Source organism: Primulina tabacum, chromosome 9 (genome assembly GCF_025594145.1).
Source record: "Primulina tabacum isolate GXHZ01 chromosome 9, ASM2559414v2, whole genome shotgun sequence".
In the NCBI taxonomy this organism is placed as follows: domain Eukaryota; kingdom Viridiplantae; phylum Streptophyta; class Magnoliopsida; order Lamiales; family Gesneriaceae; genus Primulina; species Primulina tabacum.
The window spans coordinates 39,000,482-39,019,381 of record NC_134558.1 but is presented as its reverse complement, the minus strand read 5'-3'; the positions used below and the strand labels follow the sequence as shown (position 1 = coordinate 39,019,381).

General features: G+C 35.7%; 3 protein-coding genes across 3 annotated transcripts; 1 reads left to right on the top strand and 2 right to left on the bottom strand.

Annotated features, from left to right (window-relative positions):
* Positions 1–251: 251 nt before the first annotated feature.
* On the top strand, positions 252–1,848 carry LOC142504620 (uncharacterized). The gene is made up of 3 exons (XM_075617487.1): positions 252–323; positions 1,094–1,456; positions 1,538–1,848. The coding sequence occupies exons 1-3, from the start codon at positions 276–278 to the stop codon at positions 1,649–1,651; spliced, it is 525 nt and encodes a 174-aa protein (XP_075473602.1). The 5' UTR covers positions 252–275; the 3' UTR covers positions 1,652–1,848.
* A 378-nt stretch (positions 1,849–2,226) lies between these two features.
* Positions 2,227–6,124, bottom strand: LOC142556033 (putative GTP diphosphokinase RSH2, chloroplastic). Its single transcript, XM_075667234.1, has 6 exons — positions 5,068–6,124; positions 4,783–4,968; positions 3,682–4,142; positions 3,330–3,488; positions 2,894–3,245; positions 2,227–2,718 (listed from the first exon to the last, which is right to left on the bottom strand). The coding sequence occupies exons 1-6, from the start codon at positions 5,740–5,742 to the stop codon at positions 2,419–2,421; spliced, it is 2,133 nt and encodes a 710-aa protein (XP_075523349.1). The 5' UTR covers positions 5,743–6,124; the 3' UTR covers positions 2,227–2,418.
* An 8,695-nt stretch (positions 6,125–14,819) lies between these two features.
* Positions 14,820–18,176, bottom strand: LOC142556031 (putative disease resistance protein RGA3). Its single transcript, XM_075667233.1, has one exon. The coding sequence runs from the start codon at positions 18,010–18,012 to the stop codon at positions 15,151–15,153; it is 2,862 nt and encodes a 953-aa protein (XP_075523348.1). The 5' UTR covers positions 18,013–18,176; the 3' UTR covers positions 14,820–15,150.
* Positions 18,177–18,900: the final 724 nt, after the last annotated feature.

Here is an 18,900-nt window from a genome sequence, read left to right as displayed (position 1 = left end):
ATACACACAAAATAGAATATATTTCAAATGTTGGTTGTATTCGAAATTCATCTAAATTAAGACGAAGCATTATATAAACATATCAGCGGTGAATTTAGAGTTTATGATTCTAGTTATCCGAAATTCCATAAATACATTTGAAATCAATCAATCCAAAAACTACCTTAACGTAATACTAAACTAATTTTGTTTTAATTTCTTCATGTGTATATACTTGAAAAATAAGTTTTATATAATTCTGTGTAGGATGTTTCCCAAAGGAGATTCTTGAGCTTATGGATATACCCGGTCTGACAAGAATGCAAGTGGCAAGTCATCTCCAGGTGTGTTCTTTATACTTGCTTATACGATCACATGATAATTGTTTGTTTTTGGTAGTTGTAGGGACTCGATCGTGTTGTGCTTTATATTCAATGAGTAAGTTTTTTGTGAGATGATCTCACGAATCTTTATTTATAAGACGGGTCAACCCTATCGATATTCACAATAAAAAGTAATACTCTTAGCATAAAAATTAATATTTTTTCATAGATTACTCAAATAAAATATATGTATCACAAAATACGACATGTGAGACCGTTTCATTACAAGTTTTTGTCATACTCTATTGTAATTAGATCAAATCGATGTTTGTTATATATATTATATTAAAAGTATACATAATATGTGATTCTTTTGTGTGATAATTTACCGATTATATAAAATATATTTGTACTTTATTTTGTTGAATAGATGTAGTATGATAATTTGAAAATTATTTTGTTTTAGGGTATGTGAGTAGTATTATCATTTAAAAATATCATACACTAGATATTCGGGGTAATTAATTCTGTATATAATATAGTAAGTATAGATGTCTATATTACTTTGATGCATGTAACACTAATACGCACATAATTTGCACGCAATACATCTATACGCGCACGAACTGCACATGCAAATTGGTTTGATATTAGTATTTGTCAATACTTATTAGATAAAAAGATATTTGTAATAGACGTATCTTTTATCTGAAATATATATCAGATCAAGTCGTGTCACAGAAGACCAATAATAGGTTGATATCTTCTTCTAAATTTTTGATTTTGAATAGAAATGTCGAAACAATAATTGGCAAACTCCAGAGGAACGAAGATCGGCTCATACGTTTCGCGACATGATTAGTTCACAGTACAAGCCAAGGAAATTCGGGTCAATGCCTCAATTAGATCGAGCTCACGCATATCCTCAATCGGCTCAAATATCCAGAATGCAACCTGGAAACGAGATCCAAAATAGTTTTGGAAACGTAGGATATGTACCATCAACCATGACTAACGATTTCTTCCTTTTTCAAGATCCGGTCTGCCCGATACGCAACTTCTCCATTACTGTGCCACAAGGATCCAGGGCACCTAAGCAAACCTCTATCCCGGTCCCAAGCCCGTGTCTGCGTGATCAAGCTTATCCTGGGCAGGTAAATTATATGTCATTTACAAGAATTTTGAAAATTATATATTAAAAAGGAGAAAATTAATTTTCAACTAGTTGTGTACAGAATTCAGCAGTGGCGAGCGTGGATAGCAGCAGCATGGGCCAGTGGAGTGCTTCAGAGACTTCAAACGTGGAGAGCGATGTCCCCGAGACCAAAGCCAATATAAAGAGTGAATGAATGAACTTAGTGCCGACCCAAACATTTTATTTGCGAGGAAAAAAACAATTGATTCGATATTTTTATTTGAAATTCTGGGAGCTGCTAGCTCGAGTTGTCTTTGATTTTGATCTTTATTACTTTGTTGAGTGCAAATACTTTGAAGTGTTGGATGATTTTATGCAGCTAGAATTCTACATGATTACTGCCTATGTTGGACTTTGCTTCTCAGTTCTTTCCATGTTTTTTCAATGATGGTGGAACTCGAATGCACTAGGTAAATCTTCAGTTAATACGGTAATTTGCAAATTATGTCAGTCGAGTAAATTGGAATGACAAGCTCTATGCGACAGGTTAGCTTAAAAAGATATTGGTTGAAAAATCGAACACATGACTATTAAACAAATATTTCACCTGCTTCACCAACTCACGTATATCATGTATTCTCAATGGCAGTGCCATGATCTTTATCCTTGCACTTTGAAACAGAGATGCCATGTTTGGACTTTCTAGTTGAAAATCAAATTTTGATGTATATTGCCTAAGGTGTGAGCTTCTTAATTTGATATTTTCGGAATAATAAACAAGACAGCCAGTGGCAAACTAGTGAGTAAAATTAAAACGGTACGCTTAAAGACATTTCCCTTCATATACGAAGACGGGCTATTCTTTACAAATGCGTTTTTAATTCATCAATCACTATACACAGGAAACTAGCTAATTTTTCTAGTCGTTGAATGATGTGCTACCAACCCAAAAATAAAAGAATTAGCCTAAGGTTCATCTTCTCACGTTAGCAAGGTACGTGCAGCAGGCACTGCGCTTGGTTTCATGAAACCTCCATCATACATCCGCTGGATTTCTTCCCGATACACTGTCAATGACTTGTCAGGTATTGTTGGGGTTAGCTCCAACACATCCCCCATTTTCAGCTTCGACATGGTATCACTAACAGGCACACGGTTTAGCCGTGGCCTCAGCTCTTCATTCATCGGGAATCCATATGGCGTCCATCTAGAATTACCTCGACCAGCTCGTTCCAATATATCTCCCACTGATGAGTTTGCTGGGAATTCTTGGACAGACATCTGCAGATTCAACACATCAATGCAAACATTTATATCAGCATTACAAGCTCGGAAAATGGTAAAGAGGGGAATAAATATCGAGTTAAAAATATATAAGTTGGGATATCTCTTCAGAAATCCAGAATGGCATGCAAGCACGACATAATTCAGGCAACTAAAGCGGTCACGAACAAACCTTATCATTTTCAATCAATATGACAAAGATGGGTCCTTCGGAGCCGTAACAAGGTTTGCAAGAAAATGTGCAATTCTCGGAGAGGGAAAGGAATGCGCGAGGTGGCTTCATGGAGTCAATAAATCCCGCAGACGTCATATCTTTGCTCATGGCCTCACACTGCAAAGTAACAACCCATCGCGCCCACTCAACCATCTGAACGATGTAAGAAGAGTGCTTTGAATCACCTTCTTTGTATCTCCAGTGAGCAGCGATTCCACATTCAGCTTGCAGATGCATCTCTTTGGTTCGAATCTGAACTTCTAGGGGAACCATATCGTCACCCATCACCACTGTGTGAAGAGATTGGTACCTAAAAATTATAGAGCTCAAGTCAAGCTTAAATTATGATCGCTGCAGAAATATATACCATTGCATCGTATCGAATCTAGCATACCCATTCAACTTTGGAGAAACAATATAGTCCTTGAATCTACCAGGAACTTCGTGCCATAGATGGTGGACAACTCCAAGGGCTCTATAGCAATCTTCTTCAGTTTCAACAATCAATCTAAACCCATGAATGTCATGGATCTCATTTATGTTGAGCTTCTTCCTACAAAAGATAAAATCGAAAGAGACTCATGAAATAAATAGGACATATATTAAACCATATGAAATTTAGTCTACACAAGTAAACTGCTAAAGTGAACAAGGTCATCATTGAATCATCCGCAAGTTTTATCATTCTATACAAATGACCCAGTGAAACATACACTGGTTTAAGCTAAGGGAGAGGATTCACATACTTTAACATTTTGGAATATGTGCTGTACAAACTCTTATGCCTGCCTGATACCCAAAGATAGGGAACAGCTCCAGCTGTCAGAGCTTGCTCTAATTTCTCCACGGAATAAGTAACCATTGCCTCATCAAAGGCCTTCACAAGCTCGGATGACAATTCTTGGTACTTATCAGGATTGAGGTGCTCGAAGCAAAGATCTTCCAGCTGCTCTTTCCAAGTCGAGATCCCTAATCTATTGGCCAGGGGAACAAATATTTTCAATGTTTCCTTTGCAAATCTTTGTTGTTTGAGCAAAGGTAATGCATCCAAAGTAATCATGTTATGCAATCGATCAGCCAATTTTATAAGAACAGCTCTTGCATCTGCCATCCCAAGAAACATGGTATGCAATCGATCTGCCTCAGCGGTTTTACATGCCGTGTTGTTCTCCCGTGCAAGTTTGCTCAAGTGGCTGAGCTTAGACACCTGGAAGAACAATAATAATTGAATAAAATTCATAAGGCAATTTCTTCAGTCAAAATCTAGAAGGGGAAATGCAGGAGAAAGCAGTGATGTAGCAAAACTAAAGCTCAAAAAATTTAACGGGGAGGAAATTCTGCTTTCATTAATACATATACACAAAAAATTGAATAAACAGAAAAAAATTAAAAATCAAGGGGGCGACCATCCCTAGCTCCCTCTGACTTCACCATTGCTCAAGTTAACTCTTGTGCTATGTAAATAATACATCGCTCGACCATGAAAAAATTTTACAAGCTTACAATAAAGTAGTATTCAAAGTACGAAAAAAATCTCATGTTAGCGCTGCAGCATTATCCATAGAATCACATGCTGGTAATAAAAAACTTATTATTGCCGAAAAGGAAGGGAACGCAACATCTTACACTTCGACGAATAAACAAAGAATTAACCAGGAACAACTGAATAAATTAAAGAATAACTAGAAAAAAGGGACAAAACAAAACCAAAAAAAAAAGGATTTAACTAACATGTCAACATAAATTGATCCTTCGCCAAATAGCACATTAACAAAATCAGATTCCTCATACGCTTAAAAACAGTGTAACAAATAAGAATTATAGCGTATGTAGTCTCTATGACTCACCCCATCGACCAAATCTGCAACCTCAGTTCCACAAGTCCTGGAAATATGGTCATAAGTAACACAAGAATCGTCAACCGTATCATGCAAAAGTCCAGCGGTAACAACTGTGGGTGTAGCTCCGATTCTTGCCAACAGGACCGCCGTCTCCAAGCAATGCTGCAAATAAGGATGCCCACTAACACGCATCTAAAAACATCACCACAATAAAAAAGAATTTAGTTCAATGTCATCACAAATCTTATGAAGTGAGAAAGAAAAAGAATCCGTTCGAGGAATTTCAGATACCTGGCCTCTATGAGCCTTTTCAGCTTCGCAAAACGCCTTAACAACGTTTTCATCACGAAAGATAAATTGCTTCGATTGGGCTTCAAAAAGCAGGTCTTTAGCATATGGGGGTAAATCCAACTCCGTGAAATTGTTATCATCCATGGTGAAAGTTAGCTCCTCCGTTGAGATATTCGACGAAGATGGGTCGATGTCTTTCATATTTAAAGTCAAAGGCGAGGAACCATATTCCACACACGAACCCAGAGCATGCCTCATGAACCCATTAAACAGTCCCCCATTCAGCGACTTCAAATCGGCGCTAACTCTTAAAGACGGGCTTCGGGAACCGGATAAGATTGAACTATGGGGAACCTGGAGTACAGATATCGGGCTCTGACGGCCTTGATCTCTCTTCACGGACGAGCTTAAAGAATATCGGGAAGAGGAACCCAACTCCTCAGTTATGTCGTGCCACAGAGATCCCAATTCCTCGGCTCCACTCGAATACGCCGGCTTCACAGACGGCGATGAAAACAAGCACGAGAGCCCGCCAATCATATGTTTCTGCGAAGGCGAAGCTGATGCCGACGACGTTGACCTTCCATTGATGTCTACATCATACGAGGCGTGGGAGTTTATTTGGCACACACTGCTCGATGGACTGGCGTAAAGTGCTATTGTCGGAATCGGCATAATCTTCTGATCCCTGATTTGAGCACTTCAAAAAAGTGAAATCTCAAACACCTGAAGTCGTGCTCGATCTTGTAGTATACCACGACAATCTGGAATGTAAATGCAAACAAGAGCAAAATCTTATGGTGGATTGTAGCAATAAGAAGAGCGAATCAAGAGGAATAAACACAAAAAGATTTGGGTGTTCGTCAAGAAAGTGAATGGGGAAGCGTGATTGCCATGGTGAAATTTAACAATTTGAAGAAAGATGGTCAGAGGGATTTAGGTAGTGTCTTCTTCTTCTTCTTCCACGCTACAAATTTCTCCGGCGTATTATTTTATAACTTTCTTGCAATCCTTCTAGACATGTATTTAAGGACAACGAACCTGGGCAGGATTAAATTAGTACAATTTTATCCGGAGTAAATCAAAATAATTATTGTTTTTGTCTTTTAGATCATTTGACTCAAATATACTTAAATTTGAGACAAGATTTCATATTTCTAATAATAGAATCACAATAATTATTTATTATTCCCTCTTCAAGTCTGGATAAGATTTGTTTCGAATGAGAGATCATATTTTAGTTTTGATTCTATCATCTATACTATATTTATATATTTTTTGGTATCATCGTCTATTTTAATCATTATATATATATATATTAATAAAATATTAAAACTTTATTCTAAATCACACGTAGTTCAATAGATAAAGTCTTTGTTTTAATATCTACTTGGAAAAGCGTATTGGTATATAATATTAGGGCAAAAATTTGGATCATCCATTAAAAAAGTATTGCTTTTTATACTAAGAATATTACTTTTTATTGTGAATATCAGTAGGGTTGACCTGACTCACAGATAAATATTCGTGAGGCCGTCTCATAAGAGATCTACTCGTAATAGATAATATAACAGTGGTGTTTGGTGTTTACGATTACTATCAGACTATATTTCGTTATAATTTTTAAAAAAATTAAAGTTGATGCCGATTATTAGTAATAAACGCATTTATTGACATTTTCCGTTTGTCTAACTACCAAGGTTGTCGTATACTGCAGTCGTAGATGACCCAATGAAATTTTGTCGTATGTCGTTGTATACTATTTATATAAGCGTTTCTTTGAATTGTGTGGCAAAATCAAAACAATCTTCCATAAAACTTATAATTAATGATAATTATATTACTCAATTTTTTTTTTTTACATTTTTTCATATTTTTACCGAACAAAAATAACTATTAAATTTTTTAATAATATATATTATAAAATTTTAATTTTATGATTTTAAAAAAAAGGAATACGTCTTGAGATGGAGGGAGTTGACTGCAAGGTGGTCAACAACGACGGTGTACACTTGTTTCTTCTATATGAACCACACCGTATGTTTTCCTTCTATAGGAAAATGGAGTTGTACGAAAGTTCTACTTTTTTACATAAATAATAATGATAAAAACTCGTGTGAGACGATCTCATGGGTCGTATTTTGTGATACGGATTTTTTATTTGGGTCATGCATAAAAAAATATTACTTTTTATGCTAAGAGTATACTTTTTATTGTGAATATCGGTAGCGTTGATCCATCTCACATATAAAGATTCGTGAGACCGTCTCACAAGAGACATACTCAATAATAATTAATGACGAAAACTTGTTGCATTGTTTTCTTTATTTATGTGTCTATATATTGGGAAGCAGAGGGAGTCACGTTGTTTAGGCTTTTTTTATTATATTTAAATGTCAAATAATTAACACTTGAAAATTTTTGAAAAATTGACAAATTTTTATCAATAACAATAATATTATTGCTGGTGTGATGTCATTATTATTTATTACTAAATATATGTCATTTATGAAGATATTTGTGTCCTTTGTTTAGACTTTAGAGTGTAATGCGTGCAAGTCATCGTATCGTTCAAAGTGTACCCCATCACCGTTGGATCAAATCATTTATTGGTTCAGATCACTTCAATCTCAGTCCCTGGCTGCCGTCCAACGTAGATTCTTCCTAAAAAAATCGGGCCTTAGGAAGTTTCCTGTTTTCAACTTTTCACATAAAATTATAATTCATAATATGTATCTTTTTTCTTTTCATATATTTAGGTATGTACTGTTTTCATATAAATTTTTTACAAATTATTTACAAAATACATTTAACAAAACAAAATCTTATTTTAATGAATTAAATGAACAAACAAGTAAATTGAAAACAAATCGAATAGGGATAGATTAGTGAATTTTTTTTAAAAAAATATTAAATATAAAAATTATATTATATATTTAAGACGATTGAAATACATATAAGAGCACTTAGCGAATATAGATGAAATATTAACATTGGTGATATCCCATAGGAACCAGGGTCATGGATCTTGGAGGAACTTGGTTCATGAATCCGGTCATGGATAATTTTATAACTCGGAGCACGGAAAATTTTCACTAGTATCATATAAGGGCCAAGACAGATGGATGCCCGGTGCATCGTTTCCCTGGGCTCTCAGACAGATTTCCGGATGATATCTCCCTGTCCGGTGGCTCAATAAAAGCAACGGACTTGAGTGCATAGGTATGAGACACCTCGACTCAGTAATCATCGTTGTCAAATCAAGGGACATAATGGATGGTAAGGAGCAGTTAGTGTCACAAAACAGGATATGAACAATCATATTGCCATAATTAGTAAGCAAGTACTGAAAACAAAATAATCATTAACTTTCTATAGATACCAAGTTTGTTTAACATTAAAGCATGAGTTCATTTTCATACGCCCTGCATCATTTATTACCAGATTATCTCTAAAAACTCTTCACTGACTTGAGCGTCCGAGTGGTCACGCCGGATAATCTTCCGGAGCTCATTAACGTTCTTTCTCCCTTGAAAGTGGAGGTTTAGGTGCTCGGGCAATCATCTCCAGCTTATCAACTCGACCTGGTGCAGTCGTCCACCAAGTTTTTACCCGATTCACCCGGTCTTCATCAAACATGTTTTGTCATGTATATCACAACCCATATAACATCCCTTTAAAGTTAAAATACATATAAGAGCACTTAGCGAATATAGTTTAAATTTGAAAAATACTTAGTTTACATTATATTATATTCTTTTCGGACTTAGCACCGAGCGTCCCTAAAATATGTCGTTAATAAAATGTAGCATCAATTGTTTTGGGTATTGAGTGGTCACTCATCCTCCCGATTTTTTCAAACTTGATTTTTTTGGGCGGTTTCACTTCAATAGACTGCATAAATTAATTTGCTTAGGCGATCCACATCTAATCTCTTTTTATTTAATAGAATTCACTTAAAATAATGTGTATAAGATGTAAAGAATGAAGATATCATGGATTTTGAATTTGATCTTTTTAAAGATAAAATGTTGAAGAAATATAGATATTAACAAAAATAATTAGACATTTAGACTTAAACGAAAAACCACCAAATGTTAGGACCCTGCCTACCACCTACTGTTTTCAAAACATCTTATAAGATCATTGTTTTATAAAATATTATAACTAATGTTAATGATATAATTTCAATCGTTTAAATTATATAACAATATAATTATCATACATCGATCGATTCCCTAACATCTATACTATATTATTAAGTTTGAGACATTTAGAATAACTAACTTTTGGTGTCATATTAATAATTATATATATTACTAAAATGTTAAAACTCTAATGTAAGTCACATGTAGCTTAGCGGATTGAGTATTTGTTTATTAAGCATCAAGTTGTAGATTCAATTCTTACTTTGATTTTTTTCCCTTTCTTTTTTCTATTTATTTTTTAATTCATATATCAAAATTATAATGTAACATCTCGTTATTTCTTATAATTACATTTTAATCATCATTTAAATATAAACCAAATAAATTATAAAAAATATTGTACAAACATACCACGCATGTGTCGATACACTAATATATAATTATTGCACCATGCCGTAAAAAAAAAAAGAAGGAAAAGTGTACATGAACATGTGAGGCCAAGCTGGGACCGTTGGTCGTTAAAAATGTAGTATTATTATTATTATCGGATACGTGCATGTAGGAAGTGGGCAAGCACGTGTTCGCATGTGGAGATCAAACAGGATAGCGTCGGCTCTAACTTTTGAAACGAGCATTCTACCGATTAAGCACAAGCTAACATTACGATCTACCTTCGCTTCGCGTCTATACGTTTATCCATGGAAAATTGTTTTTTTATTTTTATATATTATTGAATTCAACTTTAATATGTTTTTTTTTTTCAAATGTTATGTCAATGTCGGCACAAATATCGAGCCGACATGTGACGTCCATGGAGAAAAATGAGTCGAATTAAAAATAAAAAAATCGAAAAACACATACAATACCCAAATTACAATTTTCCTATATTTGTGTGTATATGAGATACCAATGGAATTAAATTTTAATGAGTTAGTGATACTATTGAACTGATACTCATGAGATAAATTATTTTCACAGGTGATCAAAAGCTTTAACAAAATTTGGGAAAAATTTGTGTGAGACGTCTCACGAGTCGTATTTTGTGAAAGAGATATTTTATTTGGATCATCCATGAAAAATATTACTTTGTATGCTAAGAATATTACTTTTTATGTTAAGAGTATCGGTATGGTTGACCTATCTCTCAGATAAAGATTCGTGAGACCGTATCACAATAGACCTACTCACAAAATTTTGACCTATATTTAGGTGTCCTGTAAAAAAAAAACCTCTCTGAGGATGACCTCCTCGAGTTATTATCTATCAAGTGTTGGACCGAGCTCCCATAGACCGGCCGACCTTCCTCAGGATGACATCTTCGGGTTATTATTTTATGAAGTGTTGGGCCGAACTCCCAGCCGACCTCCCTCGGGATGACCTCCTCGGGGTATTATTTTATGAAGTATTGGGCCGAGCTCCTATAGCCCAGCCGACTTCCCTGAGGATGACCTCCTCGAGTTATTATCTATCAAGTGTTGGGCTGAGCTCCCATAGCCCGGCCGATCTCTCTCATGATTACCTCCTCGGGTTATTATCTATCAAGTATTGGGCTGAGCTCCCATAGCCCGGCCGACCTCTCTCAATATGATCTCATCATGTTATTATTTAGTGTTTGCCGAGCTCCAAGTGCATGGCCGACCTATCTCAGGACAGCCCATGGGCCACCGAGAGCTCAAACTACAACAAGCTTTTGGTCTACAACGTCAGCTCGACTTGAGGGGGGGGGGGGGGGGGGGACTCGTGATACCCCAGGATTGAGGATGGGCTCGGCCCACTTTTGGTAGCCCATCTAGTTGAGGACCCGGCATTCAGAGAAGCACGGGAGGTCATCTGGGAGGTTATCCAAGCCGACCTCCCATATCAGAAGTTTCGTCGATTAGAGAGGTCAGCCGACCTCCCACGTCGAGCTCCCATGCCGACCTCCCAACATGAAGCCGAGCCGACCTCCAAGATTATGGTATCAGTGTGATTGAAAACGTCTCGACCGACCTCCCACGCCGAGCTCCCATAGGGTCCAGACTTCAGGCATGCTCATACTTACGAGAGCTCTTACTCTGGCATTAGCGCGTAGCCCACAGAAATCAAAGCCCAGAATGGTAAAGCCCATTAAAGATCTAACCAAATCTGGCACAAGATCTAACCAAATCTTTCAAGATTATGGGGATCTAAATCTACCAAATCAGGACTCTATCATCCTCCTATAAATACCAGGTTTCGTTCATTGTTTAGGGATTCATATATTCACATTCTCTTAGCACACACATTATTATCTCAGTTTTCTATTCTCTGATTTGAGCGTCGGAGGGGCTACGCCGGAACAACCTTCCGGCCCCCTTCTAACACTCCTGTTTGGATCTCGGTTTTCGCGTGCCCAAAACGCAACGGAAGTTTTAAAAATTTTAGATCTTGACATTCAAGATATTTTGGACACTTGTATGGTTTAATAAATAAAACATTTATAGGATGTTAGAATTTATACATTTGGTGAAAATTCACAAGGCACCAACTACTCCGGTGTTAGCGGACGTAGCTCTTGTTGTAAATCCCTACGAACGTTCTTCGATCTCTGAATCAGGTCCACGACTGAAATATTTATTCCTCTTCTAATTTGCACTAAAAAAATTAGAAGAAGTTTTTTGTACGGATAAAACACAATTTTTGGTTCAAAACCTTTTGAGAGCATAAAAAATGGAAGAGCCGAAAATCAATGAATTTTTTTTCAATCTTTCGGATACTTCTTTTCGTAAAACAAGAATCCAAATCTTTTATTATATTTTCTAATATTTTATTTTCTTAATTAATTACATAATTAAGTTAATAAAAGATTCCAAAATATATTGCATCCCAAATCATGGCAAATCTCGATCAATGCATACATTTTTTAGAATTTCACGCATCAAAATTATTTTTGCTTTATGTGCGAGTTTTAAAATCATGGTATCATGAATATTTCTATATTACATAAATCAATATCATATTTTATAAAACTTAATGGGCTATATTTTAACTCAATTAAAAAATAATTATTAAAGCCCATTTGAACTTTAATAAATTACATGATGGGTTTATACTCTTACAAGCCCATGATCAATGCTCTCATTATATTAATATCATCATAATCCCGATCGACGATCCAACATCATCGATGTGACAATTTCAACCTAATTGTTATTATGATGCACACTTTAATTTCGAGATCACCAATGTTTAAATAAAGCAGATGCACTCCTTTTGACTGTATTAGCAGTAATGCTCTAAAAAATTTCTATAAGCTTTCATAAATTTTATTTATAAGCTTATCGATTGATCATATCAAACGTATTTCTTATAAATTCAACTCATTGAATTTATTATCTCAACGGGAACAAGTAAATCAGTGCTTATGTGACCCTCAATGGTTCAGGGATACAGCTAGCCGTGGGTTCACAACTCTTTGTGATTCAGGACATAATCCTTTATTCGGGCTTACCCTAATTTGCCTCATTGCATGCACCAACATTTGATCATGAGAATGTCAGAAACTATTTTCTGATTAAACACATTGAATCATGGTAAGAGCATCTAGTAGCATCGCCCCATGACTCCCTAGGTATCACTGATAGTGCCTGCAAGAACCAGTCGATTACGATTAACGTACAGTACGGCCCCTTCATCTCATATATCCCGATCGAATCTGCAACCATTGGTTCATCGAGGGTTGCATATTAATTCGATAACCATGTGATACATATAAATAGTGGCATCGCATGTACCTTTGGAGAACTCCTTCTCCAATGTACATCTCATACTCTGGCCAGAGATTCCACGCACTATTATTTCATCAGATCACACAGGATATCCACACCCGCAGGTGAGCGGTGAATCCCCGACTACAATGCACTGACTCCTATATGTGTCACAACTGTACCCAACCTCGCCACCTGATGACTCTCCTGGAGTCGGTAAACGAGTCAAAGCACAGCCCTAGCATATAGAGCCTCAGTGTTGTCCCGGGTTGTAAGGACTAATGGTGTACAATCATAACCACGGACTTATCTTCTCGATGAATGGTAACCACCTGGAAAGTCCGAGGGAGGGTTGTTCGGTATAATCATCATATGACTACTCATCTGCATGTTTGGACATCTCTATGCCTTTATCAAGAAATGCGGTACACAACATTACAGATGCTAGTCTCGAGCTCAAGCGATCTTTATCCATGTTTTAGGCGGCTGAATCGACTAGGAACGAATTTAGATTATACAGTGTTTACAAATGAGTTTCAACATCGAATTACGATTCATTTGTATTAAAGTATAATCAAGGACTTTATCTATGCTGATTGCATGGGTATACATATAAAGTAAAACAAGACCATAAAAAGTTAAATTATATTAAAATAAAGATTGTTTATTACACTTGAGTCAATAAATTCCCTAGCCAACCGTTGGCTTGCAGGGCATCTACTCTAACAACTTAAGCTTAGGATAATCTATTAAACATTTTGAAATTTTAAAATAAATATTAATTAATTTTGTTATTTTATATTATAATTATGATGAATTTTATAAAATAAGATACATTTTGTTGTTAAAAGCTAAAACACAACAATTATTGCCATTAAAGGAAGTTTCGTAAGACGCTTGAACAATTGCCTAACAAGTAGTTAAATAATCATATGTCCTATCAATCAAAATTTTAGGTTATTCCTTAGACTCATGGAAAGAATTAGGCGGACAAAAATAAAATATTTCTATACCTCCCTAAGTATCATATAAAAAAAAATTATTTTCTTTAACTTTATTTTCAAAGGGTTTATATATTTTTGTATTTTTTTTAAAAAAATTATTTTCTTTAACTTTATTTTCAAAGGGTTTATATATATAAAATTGTCTTAGCTCCAAATTATCATCTACGGGGCCGAGTCTTTACGCAAAATGGCTTCTAGTTAACTTCTAGAAATTAATATTCCATTCAAATATTAAAAATGATTTTCATAATTTCTATTTGTTTGACCAATGTGTTTTACATGAGACTTCCTAGCTAATTGTGGTTTTCCATGCCAAATTTTACAAGAGAACTAACAAATTCTAAATTTGTGGGTTAGCATTAAGGCAAAAACTTGTGTGAGACGGTCTCACGAATCGTATTTTGTGAGACGGATCTCTTATTTGAGTCATCCATGAAAAAATATTACTTTTTATGCTAAGAGTATTACTTTTTATTGTGAATATCGGTAGGATTGACCCGTCTCATAGAAAAAGATTCGTGAGATCGTCTCACAAGAGACCTACTCTAACATTAATTAGATATGATCGACAAGGTTTGAATTTTCCAAGAAAGTTGTGAAATTAGATTGAGGCTTGTTGTCTGTAGAATATTTATTATACAGCGGTAAATTTAAGTTGATCCCCACGTACAAAAAAAAAAAAGAGATTTGAATCTTCTATTGGCTGAAAACACAGAACTGGTGATGTGCATTTTTAAACCCGATCATCTTATTTTATCTGTCAACTTTTTTCAAATTTATTTAATATTATGTGAGGTCCACGAAATGATCAGCTCATAAATTTATGTAAAAACTGCACAACACCGGTGCTGCGTTTGTGATTCAAATTAAAAAAAAAAAAAAAAGGTTAGACTTGGGCCGAAGCTGTTATCATAACAAAGACCCAGGCCAGCATTCCAACACAAAAACATGGGTCATACTGCTCCTGGGCCTTGACCGGGCTGTACTCAGCCCACTTGACATGTAGATCCATAGCATTAAAAAAAGCTACCTTCTTCGATAACAAACGTTAAAATCTTTACATTTAATTATTACATAAAAAGTTATTATTATACATTAAAATATACTTGACAGTATCAAAACAAAGCAGATCAAAAGGATGGACTGAAGAATGAACTCTAGATGCATCATTGGCAAAACATGTTGCTCCCATTCTCTCCTCTTCCCTCAGGAGATTCTGACTGTGAGAATGTGTGAAATTGTGCTCCGTTTCTCTCCAGTTTTCTTGAATTGTTCCTGTAGTAGAGCACATTTATTTATACTCAATTTCGATAGCGGTGTGGTGTTGAGAAGCAGATGCTGAGGAAATGTCTTTAGTTTGCCGCAATGAGCCAGTTTCAAACACTTGAGACTAGGCATAACCTTAACATTTTCATCAAAGCTTCCTCTGTTCAAAAAGTCCCATTCTTCCCAATTTTCCATGTTAGAAATCTTCAGTTTCTTTAGCTTCGGAAATGAGGTTCCCTCAAGCTTGGCTTCACCATTCAGTGTGCTGTTAGCATCGACACAAAGTCCCAGAAATTCAGCTCCTACAAACTTAAGGTTATTCATGCCCTCGATGTAGAGTATTACCAGTGATGGAAGTTTCCCCAAAGGAGGTAAATTTGTGCAGTTTTGGCAGTCTTGCAAGGAAAGTTCTCTCATATTGGATAAGTTCATAATCCAAGTAGGAAATTTAGTGCCTCCATATGAACTTATCTGCAAAACCTGAAGATTTTTGTGCCCTCGAAGAGCTTCTATTACCTCATCTTTTCTGCTACAAGATTGAGTTATAGGGCTAAAATCCAAGTGCAAACCAGAAAGGTGTTCCTTCTTTTGCATCTCAGCTTTCTTGGCTTCTTCTCCATCAGATGCATAGCCTAGCCCTTCGACTTTGAGGTGCCCTCGAAGATTGTTGAGGCTGTTCAAGTCTGCTATTCTGCATGCTACCTCTTCACCTTTGTTCTCTCGACTGATAATTACAAATTTACTTAATGTTTGGAGAGAGTGTAGGTCACTGATTCCTTTAGGCAATGCCTTGAGGCTATTGGTGTGATCGATTTTAAGATGCCTCAGGTTTACTAATTTCCGGATTCTTTGAGGTAGTTTCTTGAGATGGTCACAGGAGCTAAGATTTAATGTTTGCAAATTATACAATTCACCAAGGGTTTCGGGCAGTTCCGATAATGGATTGTGGGATAAGTTGAGGTACTTCAAGGCCATCATCTTGCCTACATCTTTAGGTAGGTCTCCGAGCATATTTCGGCTCAAATCCAACGCCCTGAGTCTTGACAAACGTCGAAACAAATCAGGCTCAAGACTGTCAAGTTTAATTAAGATAGGCGGAGAATCAAAGAAACACTGAACCCAAAAGGAGTGCAGTTTTTCTATATTTGGGACAGAGGTCGGAAAATGAGCATCTTCTGAACGCATCAACGTCAGATGACGAACACTTACCTGAGACGACTCCATTTTTCGTACTAAATCACTGTTGACTTCAATCAAAGAGCATTCGTTCTTGGTAAGATATTGTGCAAAATCATGCACCATATCATGAATCTTGAACTTCAAAATCGTTTTACCATCCTTATCTTTCTCTAACTCTTGGAAAAATGACCTCATCGCCAAATTTTGCAAGTATTTTTGACCTGTTGTCTCCATTTCCTCATGCTCATTTGATTCAATATATCCTTGTGCCATCCAAAGCTTGATTAGATTATCGGCATCGATCTTGTGATCTTTTGGAAAGAAAGCACAAAACGAGAAGCATCGTTTCAAAGGTGAAGGCAAGTCATAATAGCTCAACATAAGAGGTTGAAGAAGCTCTTCCTCTGCTTCCTCCAATGTCCAAAACTCACTGGACAAAACTTCTTGCCAATCTTTCAGTGATGTTTTAAATCTCATTAAACTACCAATAGTCTTAAGAACTAGAGGCAAGCCTTTACATTTACGAGCTAATTTCCTACCAACATCTTCCAATTCTTCACGTTGCTCCTTGCGTTTTTCGAAAAATGCAATTTCACTAAATAGAAACCACGAGTCCTCCTCCGACAACTCTCCCAACAGAAGCTCGTAGCTGCTTCTCATTGTTTTCGCAACCTTTTCGTGTCTAGTCGTGACTAAAATCGTACTACAAGCTGCACCTGTCCGGAGAGAATTAAAAATTTGCTCCCATTTTCGATACTCCCCGGTCCACACATCATCCAACACAAGCAAATACCTCTTCCCTGTTATGTTATTCCTAAGTTGGCGAAGCACGGTTTCAAGTTCAAATGCATAGGGTGCCTTCCCTTCAATATCTTCCACGATGGCTTTCGCAACCCGCACCTCATCAAACGGCTCGGAAACACACACCCACATTCTTATATCAAAATGCTCAAACACAGCACTAGAATTGTAAACTAGTTGAGCAAGTGCTGTCTTTCCCATCCCTCCTAAGCCCAAAATTGAAATCACGTTTAAAGCATTTTTTTTATTTTTAACGGACAACATTTTCCTAACAAGAGTATCCTTATTCACATCTCTACCTAGAATATCTGATACATCAATGTAAGACGTAATTTTAAGCCTCTCGAGGCCGCCGCTACCCTCGAGAGTATTCAACTTATATCTATATTTATCGGCAGCTATAAGGTCAAGTCTCTGGTTGATTTCCTTAATCTTAAGAGCTATATCTCTACGTAAGGCAACTCTTCTCACACCAAAACAAGGCAAAGTGACGAAAGAACACACCTTTTGATAAATAGGAGACGAAGATTCTTCGGTTTCCCGATCATTCTTTGACTTGTTGATTGCGGTTATCCATTCAAACAGAACATCCTCGGCATCACAGGACACATCTCTGAGGTTAGCAAGCCAAACTTTAACCGCTTCCTCTTTCACTTGTCGTTTTTCTGCATCAAGCTGCACTGCTTGAAGGGATTTGAATGTTCGGGTTAGGTTCATGACATCTTTTTCAACCCGGGATACTAATCTTATCTCTTCGCGAGCCATTTCTTCCACGATTGCTCCTACTTGGGTAAGGATCTCAGTGATGATGAGATCGGCCATTGTTGAAAATGGAGAAACTGAAACTGGTTCAAGATTATGCAAATACTCGTAGAAAGAAGTTTGGGAAATGGGAAACAAAAGTTAGATCATTGGCTGGATAATATCAAATGGAGGAAGACTCCCAATTACGCGTAACAACAAGAAGGTAGACTTGGGACAGGAGACTTACATTATTTTGATCACCCTGGTCCACAATACTTTTAAAACATTTTTAATATCCAACATATCTATTATATATCTAAATATGTGACTCGTGGATTTTCATTTATGTCTTTATTAATTACTTGTTTTACATTAATTTCTTAATTTAAATGTGTCTTTTTTAAATTAAATGTGTCTTTTTTTATCTCCTTGTTAATTACTTGTTTTACATTAATTTAAATGTGTCTTTTTTTAATTAAATGTGTCTTTTTTTATCTCCTTATTAATTACTTGTTTTACATTAATTTAAATGTGTCTTTTTCTATCTCCTTATTAATTACTTGTTTTACATTAATTAATTTCTTTTTTTAAAATGTGTCTTTTTTACCTCTTTATTCATATTTTAAATATGTGTGATTATTAGTATTTAATTTTTTTATGTCTACACACATTATAATATATTATTTTTTTTCCAATGATATCTTTTCATTATGTAAATTAGTATTTGGTTTTTTTGTGTCTACCCACATTATAATATGTTATTTTTAATCCAATGATTTAGATTTTTTATTTATCTTTTCGTTATGTAAATTAAATTAATTAAAGTTTAGAAATAATCCATTATCGAATCGTGAATTTTCTTTGGTGTATTATTAATTTTTTTTTGCATGTCCTCGTTAATTTGTCTTTGTGACGTGGACTATAACTCATGTGTTTAAAAAAATATTTTTTGCAAAGGTTTATATT